The sequence below is a fragment of the Opisthocomus hoazin genome, chromosome 4 (assembly GCF_030867145.1).
Source record: "Opisthocomus hoazin isolate bOpiHoa1 chromosome 4, bOpiHoa1.hap1, whole genome shotgun sequence".
Taxonomy (NCBI): Eukaryota; Metazoa; Chordata; class Aves; order Opisthocomiformes; family Opisthocomidae; genus Opisthocomus; species Opisthocomus hoazin.
The window spans coordinates 50150537-50158864 of NC_134417.1; the positions used below are offsets into that span (position 1 = coordinate 50150537).

The 8328-nt window shown below is 58.5% G+C and overlaps 1 protein-coding gene across 1 annotated transcript; it reads left to right on the forward strand.

Annotated features, from left to right (window-relative positions):
• The first annotated feature begins 3417 nt into the window (after positions 1 to 3417).
• On the forward strand, positions 3418 to 7201 carry EOMES (eomesodermin). The gene is given in 7 exon segments (XM_075417418.1): positions 3418 to 3450; positions 3452 to 4167; positions 4454 to 4608; positions 4841 to 4962; positions 5457 to 5615; positions 5707 to 5768; positions 6428 to 7201. Coding segments are annotated over 7 exon segments (1986 nt in total). The 3' UTR covers positions 7167 to 7201.
• The last annotated feature ends 1127 nt before the right edge of the window (positions 7202 to 8328 follow it).

Genomic DNA, 8328 nt, shown 5'->3' on the forward strand with positions numbered 1-8328 from the left:
TGACAGTATTGAAACCCTTTGGGAATCAGATGCTAGCAGATTGATGAAGACATCCAGAAACTGACAGCTAGTTTTTAACCCAAATCGGGACCAGGAGAAAGATTACCTCACAGAAACCACTCCAACGTAGCGCTGAGAAAATACCTGTCAATCCTGCCGTGGTGGCAGCAGGACGTCAGGAAAAGACTGCAGTGGTGAAGCAGCATGGCAGGTGATTCTGACGGCCAAAATTTTTGAGGTGTCTGTATAGACCCAGTGGTGTGTGTATCCATATCCACATTCACAAGGATAAAGAACATATTTACAAGCATAAAGAACATCTAATATGATATATGAATTTCCATATATATGTGTGTGTGTGTGTGCGTGTGTGTAGAACATCCACATAGAACAGATTTTATGGATCCCAACTTCTTTTCCCGTCCTAGGCCGGACCGGGCAGGGTAAGTCAGTTGAACAGTTTCAGTCCCGCGGGTCCGAGCAATTTGTTGAAGCGGGGGCTGTTTTCCGGTACGCTGACCTCCAAGTAAAGAGGAAAGGGCTCAGCCCCAGCCCAAAAGCGAGGGATGAAATACTTCAGCACAGTGTGACACCACTGTAACTCAGGCTGCAGAAAGCGAGCTCTTCTGGAACAGGTCAGAAACGCTCCTAATTTGAGTAAATTTGGAGTATATTTGAATAAAGCCCAACAAAACGAGATAATCTGTAACCCTTCAAAGATCTACAATTTCTTTCAACATTCTTTTTGTGGTTTGGAGGTTATTTTAATAGATTTACGAACCTAACATGCTCTTTCTGTTTCTCCGGAGTCTGCTGTTTCTGCAGCCTTATCTCTAAGGCAACATCTAAAGGGTTTGCGGGAGAAATCTCCGCTCCCGCACACGACGACTGCAGCGTCCAGCAGCTCCATACGGCGACGTTCCCCGGCCGGACCCCGGAGGGAGCGGGGACAGGGAGCAAGGATGGAGCCGGCTTGCGGGGGGTCGGGGGGGCGATCCGGCAGTCCCCCGGCTGCCTCCCCGACCCCCCGGGAGGGCAGATTTTGCAGGCTTAGCGAATGACAGCCACCGCGTCCCAAGAGTTTGGCCGATGACTGCGGTGGTAACTTTAATTTGCGGGGTGCGGGGAGGGGGATTACAGCTCTTCCCGTGCCGTGCGGAGTGGTTGGACGAGCCCCCGAGTTACAGGCGGTTCCCCCAAACCCCGGCACGGCCGCAGCCGAAGCCTGTGCCCGGCAGGGGTCCGGGGGTCACACACAGAGGGGGCAGCCCGGCCCCCGCGTCCCCGGGCCCCGAGGTAGGGATCGAGCCCGGACTGCCGCTCTCCCGAGCTGGGCTGGAGACAGCCCCGAGTCTGGAAAGAGCTGGATGAATCCTTCCTTCGTCAGGGAGAGCCTCTCCCAGCGCGGGTTTCGAACCGAACACGAACGCTCTGCCTTCCCCAGGGCGGCCACGGCTTTCCCCGCCGAGGCAGTGCAAACCCAGGCAACACAGAATCATGGAATCACAGAAACATCGAAAGCTTTTCCACCTTTTCTCTGTTAAACACCAGGCTAGCCGAGTTTTGAAGGAAAAAAAAACAAAACCAAACCAAACCAAAACAAACCCCAAAAACCCAAAAGCCCAGACCCGCAGCCGCCTTGAACTGAGGGGCACCTGTCCTGCGGGGATGTTTTAAATCGTGGGACCCTTTCAGTCCGTAATTTTGTAAAATTAATTCCTCTAAATCCCGCGTACTGGCTCTGTAAAATCTCCCCGCGCCTCTGCCCCGGCCCGGGAGCGGCAGACCCCGGGGTAGCGGAGCCGCACCGGCGGGTGCCGGGGCTCACCGCGCCGCGCCCGGCACGACGGGGTTTCGGTTTCCAGCGCGGGGCTGCCCGGGCCGGGCTCTGCTCCGCTCCTGGCCCCGCCGCGGAGCCGAGCCCCCCGCCGGGAGTAGCCCGGGGAGGGGGCGACAGCACCCGGCAGCGCCCAGCGCCCGGCCCGCTGCGTGCCGGAGCGTCGGGGTGCGCCCGCCGCGTTAAATATCGCTGCTGTTGTTGTTGTTGTTGCTGTTGTCTTCCTCGGTCGGACGAGACCGACGCGAAAAATCGGTGTCGTCCCGGAGCGCACGGGGGGTTTGGGGCTGAGGGCGGGGGAGGTGTTTCAGAGCCGGCCGTGGTCAGCCCGCCCTCGACCCCCGTCCGTGCGGCCGCAGCCGGGGCACAGCAGGAGCCGGTTCCCCCGTCTCTCGGCTTCGATCGGGGGGTCGGGATGGACCCCCCGGCCGACCCCCGGGTGCCCCGATGCGGGGCTGCCGGGCGGGAGCCGGGGGGCTCGGCGGGGCGGGCGGGCGGCGGAGCTCGGCTGCTGCAGCCCGGGACGCTGCCCCGCGTCCCCGGGTCCTTGCGTCCGGCAACGAAATCCGCGCCGCCCGCCCGCTCCGGGGGGAAATGCCGCCGGGGGGGGGGGCACGGGGTCCCTGCGGGGCTCCCTGCGGGGCGGCGGGCCGGGGGCTGCGGGTTTCCAGCCGCAAACCCGTCGCGACAAGCTCTGCCCGCCCAGCGACATCGCACCGGCAGCGACATCTCCCCCAGGGCCGTTCCCTTACCCTTTTGGGGCAAAAGGCTCCGATTTTCTCGCCGAGAGAAGGCGCCGAAGCGCTGCGGCACCCCGCCCGCATTGTAACCCCGCCGTTCCCGGGGGGAGACGCTGCCGGGGAAAGGCGGGCGGCGGGAAACCGGCCGCCGGGCTCCTGACGACCGAAATCGCCGGCCCGGCCCGCCGGTGCCCACAGAGATCCCCCCGGGAAGGGGAAACGTGTCACCCCGTGACAACGCGGCGCTGGCCGGGGAGCGGAGCGGGGCGAGACGGCGGCGGGGACGCGACAGGGGCTGCTGCCGCCCGTCCCCGCCGCCCTCCCGCACTCCCTCCCTCCTTCCCTCCCTGCCGGTGCCGGTGCCGGTGCCGGCGCTCCCTCCCGTTTTCCCTCCCGTCCCCGTCCCTCGCCCTCGCCCACCGCCGCGCACCCTCCCCGCCCGGTAGGCCACCTCCGCAAAGGGACTTTTTTTTGAGATTATTTTTCCTGGGGAGGGGGGAGCCGGTCCCTCCGCTGCGGGCGGTGATGCGGGGGCGCGGGCCCGCCCTGAGCCCCTCCGGTACCCGGCGGCGGGAAGGGGGGCCGGGAAACGGGGGGGGGGACACCTACCCCCCCCGAGTCACAGGTGACTTGTTCCAATTAGTAGCTGTCTAATTAAATTAGTGTCACGCGGCCCAGCCAATGGGCCGGCGGGGGTGGAGGGCGGCGAGGAGACAGCCCGGCGCAAGCCCCTCCCCGGCGGCCCGCGGAGCCCGGCGCGCCGGTATAAATCGCCTCGGCGGAGCTCCCGCCGCAGCGCAGCGCTGTGCGGCCGCGGGTCGGTGCCGGTGCGGGACGGGGATGCAGCTAGGCGAGCCGCTGCTGGCGGCGGCCGGGGGGGGGGGCCCTGCCGGGCGGCCCCTTCTACCCGCTGGAGGGCGGCGGGCGCGGCGGGGCGGGAACGGGCGGCGGGAGCCGCGGGGCCCCCCGACCGGGCTCGCCGCCGCGCCTCGACCCGGACAAGACGCCCAAGAAGTTCGGGGCGGCCCCCGCCATGCTGGGCGAGGCGGAGGCGGGCGAGCCGCCCTTCGCCCCCCCCAAGCCGGACGGGCGCAAGGCCGCTCCCTGCGGGGACGAGGAGCTGCCCCCGGCCACCGCCGCCGCCCGCTACTCCATGGACGGCCTCAGCCCCGAGCGCTACTACCTGCAGTCTCCCGGGCCGCCCGGCGCCGACCTGGGGGGGCCCTGCGCCCTCTTCCCCTACCCGCCGGCCGCGCAACACGGTGCCGTCTACCAGCCGCCCGGCGGGCCACGCTACCCCTACGGCTCGGTGCTGTCGCCGGGCGGCTTCGCGGGCGCCGTGTGCCCGCCCGGCGGCCGGGCACAGTTCGGAGGCGGCGGCGGTGGCGGGTACCAGTACGGGCAGGCGGCGGCCGGCGGGGGCCTCTACGGGCCCTACCCGGCGGCGCCGGGCTCCTGCGGCGGGCTCGGGGCGCTGGGGGTGCCGGCCGCCGGCCCGGGGCTGCGGGCGCAGGTCTTCCTCTGCAACCGGCCCCTCTGGCTCAAGTTCCACCGGCACCAGACGGAGATGATCATCACCAAGCAGGGCCGGTAAGCGGGCGGGGAGCGGGCCCGGGCGGAGGGAAGGGGCGGGAGCGAGCCGGGGGCCCGCTGCGATGCCCGCTGCCCCGGGGCGGGGGACGCGCGGCCTCCCCGCCGGTGGGTGCCGCCGGCCCGGGGCGAAGCGGCTCTCCCGGTTCCCCCGCACCGGGCGGGCCGGGGTCAGTTGGGACTCGGTGCCAGGACGGACGGGGCGGTCCGCGGGGCCTCCCGGTGCCTGCGCCCTCTCCCCCGCGGCCCGCCTCGCATCGCCGCCGGCTTTCCCTCCCCTCCCCAGGAGGATGTTCCCGTTCCTGAGCTTCAACATTACCGGCCTCAACCCTACGGCCCACTACAACGTCTTCGTGGAGGTGGTGCTGGCCGACCCCAACCACTGGCGGTTCCAGGGCGGCAAGTGGGTCACCTGCGGCAAAGCCGACAACAACATGCAAGGTAGGTGCGGGGTTCTCCCCGCCGCCCCCTCCGTGCCGGCCGGCTTCCCGGAAAGGGTTCCCGCTTCGCCTCCCTCTCTGCGCGGGGCTTCGCCGCCCCCGGCGTCCCGCTGCGAGCAGAGCTACGCTTGGAGGGGGTTTCGCGGCTTTGCTTCCCGCGGGGGCTGTGCGGGGCGGAGGGGCGGGCAAGGCGGCTGTGCGGGGCGAGCGCTTCAGGGTCCGCTCTTCCGCAGGGAACAAGGTGTACGTGCACCCCGAGTCGCCCAACACCGGGGCTCACTGGATGAGGCAGGAGATTTCTTTCGGGAAGCTGAAGCTGACGAACAATAAAGGTGCCAACAACAACAACGCGCAGGTAAATGGCGGCGGGGGACGGGGGGGGGGGGGGGGGGCGAAGCTTGAGGGGGTCTTGGCGGCCCAGCCAGGGGAGCGCTGGGTTTTGGGGGCTTTATGGCGTTTAGTCGATCGCTGGTTTTGTGGCTTGTTCCCTTCTTGAACTGGATCGTAGATCTTGTTTTCTTTGCTTCTCCTTATGAAGGCAGTTAAATGTCAGAAATAGATGTGTGAATTTCTTTGAGTTTAGCCAACGTCTCTATCTCCGGAGCTGCTCAAAAAGTGGGAGTGTAGCTGATAGCTCTTGATTTCCTCCATTTACAGGTTTCAGCGTATTAGTAACATAGTGAAACAGAGCTACAAGCTGTGAATCATCTCCTGTTAACTGTTAAAATTGTTCCATTCCCAAGTCAAAAGATTACAATTGACAGGAAGAAAATGTCAGGCTATGAAGTAGATCGTTTAATGTTAGATGCAGTTTGTCTAAAGATTTTTCTCTTCCATGGTTCCTTCTAGATGATAGTATTGCAGTCTCTACACAAGTACCAGCCCCGGCTTCATATTGTGGAAGTGACTGAAGATGGTGTTGAAGATCTGAACGATTCCTCAAAGACTCAAACATTTATTTTCCCTGAAACGCAGTTCATAGCAGTTACAGCATATCAAAACACTGATGTAAGCAAGCGTGGGTGTATAAAATGACAATTAAGAATAAAATTATGTTGTGGGTTCAACATCTCATCTTATACTCTGCTTTCACTTTTAGATTACCCAGCTCAAAATTGACCATAATCCTTTTGCGAAAGGCTTCAGAGACAACTATGACTCGTAAGTACACCTCTGTCTTCTCTTGCAGCTATCTCTGTCTAGGAGGCATGACTCTGGGCTGAAGTGTGTGTGGAAGAGTCCTTCTTTAGACCCTACTTCAGAAGGAGTATTTTACTGTCAGCTTTGCTAGCTGATGCGCTCCTGTCAAAGACATTAAATGTCTGTTTGAGTTGTTACTGTGCTGTCTTGATGACCTGTCTTCCAGCAAGCTTCTGAATTTTGGTAGAAAATTTGTACTGGCAGAACCCAGCTAGCCTGCAGTTTGCAGTAATCCGTCAGGTATCTCCACTGAGCAGGCAGCTGCTTCAGCTTCTCGGCAGAAGACTTGCCTAATGCTTACTTTCTAGAGTTAAATGGCCTTTGACAAACTGGAGCCAGAAGTGTGGCTTCTGAGAGGAAGGTGTTGCACCTCACTTAAAGTGGGTAGGCTGGCAGAGAACACTGTGTACTCATAGCAGTAGTACTAGAAATTTTATACTGGTCTAGGAAAAAACAAACAACAGTTAAATCGGATAAAAATGAACAGCCAGCCAGTTAAACCTAGTTGTGATTCTAATTAAGAAATAACTCTGTTCCTTCCTGATTATGCTTTTGTGTTGTCTTACTGTCACCCTGGAATTGTAAAGAAGAACGCTCAGTATTTCTCTTTTATGTTGTAGCATGTACACAGCTTCAGAAAATGACAGATTAACTCCATCTCCCACGGATTCTCCTAGATCCCACCAGATCGTCCCTGGTGCCCGATACAGCGTGCAGCCGTTCTTCCAAGAACAGTTTGTCAACAACCTGCCCCCAGCCAGGTTTTACAACAGTGAAAGAACCGTCCCTCAGACAAACGGCTTGCTCTCCCCGCAGCAGAACGAAGAGGTGGCCAGCCCTCCTCAGCGGTGGTTTGTAACGCCTGTGCAGCAGCCCAGTGCCAACAAACTGGACATGAACTCCTATGAGACGGAGTATTCTCCTAGCACCTTGCTCCCTTACGGCATTAAATCCCTCCCCCTTCAGACATCCCATGCTCTGGGGTACTACCCTGACCCGGCGTTCCCATCCATGGCGGGCTGGGGAAGCAGGGGCTCTTACCAGCGAAAAATGACAACAGGATTACCTTGGACCTCCAGAACAAGTCCTCCAGGTTTCTCTGAAGACCAGCTTTCCAAGGAGAAGGTGAAAGAGGAAATGGGCTCATCCTGGATAGAGACTCCACCCTCCATAAAGTCTCTAGATTCGAATGATTCTGGGGTCTACACGGGTGCTTGTAAGAGAAGACGGCTCTCCCCTAGCACTTCCAGCAATGAAAATTCCCCGACGATGAAATGTGAGGACATTAACGCTGAGGACTATAGCAAAGACACTTCAAAAGGCATGGGCGGCTACTACGCATTCTATACTAGTTCTTAAAGCATCCTTTTATTCCAATTGGCTAATTTTTTTTCAGGGTGGCCTTGGTTTTTTTTGCATTACAATTGCCAAAAAGACTCTTGCCTTCCACCTTGAATTGTTATGTGCAATTCTAAAGAAGGTGCCAAAGCTTTGACTGTTGCAGGTAACAAAGTAGGGAAAGAGCAAACTGGTAGAATTCTTCCCCTCTTTTTTCAGAAGGAACCACGTGTGGAAGCTGTAAGCAGGAGCCTAGATTTTTACAGTGTGGCTTATTTATTGGAGACACTAAAGTGTACAGTTTGGCTTGGCTCAGAGGCCTGATCAAATCTATGCACTCGTGACCAAGGAAATAGTGGGGGGGGGGGGGGGGTGTAGGATCCCAAATCTAATTTTCTTCCCTGCCTGCCCCTCTGATAAATGGGGTCTGGGTTGCAGGGAGCTGCACAAATGCTATGTTCTGCTTGACACTGAGCTGGCTTCTTCAGCCCTTGTCTGCAGCACAGTTGGCTGGGTCAGCTATCGCTCAGCTAAGGCTTTTTGTTTGACAGAAGACAGCCAAAATAAGGCCTGCTTGCCAGGCAGGATTTTGACTTGAAGGTCTTGTTGCGAACGATGGGGTTATGATGACCAAATGTGACTTTTCTTAGTTTAGAACTTGCATTAAAAAACCCCCACATGCCTCATTCCCAAAAGCCTAACCTTTATTGAGGTGGCCAAAAACAAAGTGTACAGTTGTGTTTTGTGTAGGTACACTGTAGAATATTGTGGAATAATGTATAAATAGTTGACCTATAGCTGTTCAGTCAGAAAGACCTCCAGTGGTGCTTTGAAGTTCGAAAGGCATTTGTTTTTGGTTAATCAAACTTAGCATATGGAGCATTGCGAAAAACATTAAGAGATTTCTAGTTATGTGTGCGTAAAAGTGACTTTTTCAGCTGCCCTGTACAAAACTGGAAATGATATAACTTACCCACTCTTCTTGCCTAATAGTTTCAGCCATTTTAACCTGATCAGCCCTAGAGCAGTGGCACACAAACTTCTCCCAGCAAAACTTGGTTCTTGTTTTCTTTTTCTATGTACATAGCAGTAATTTTTAATAAATGTGTTGGTGCCAGGGATAAGAGCGGGGATAGCTCTCTGCCTCTTCTTTGCTTCTGCCGGGTGTCCCAGTTGGGGGGAG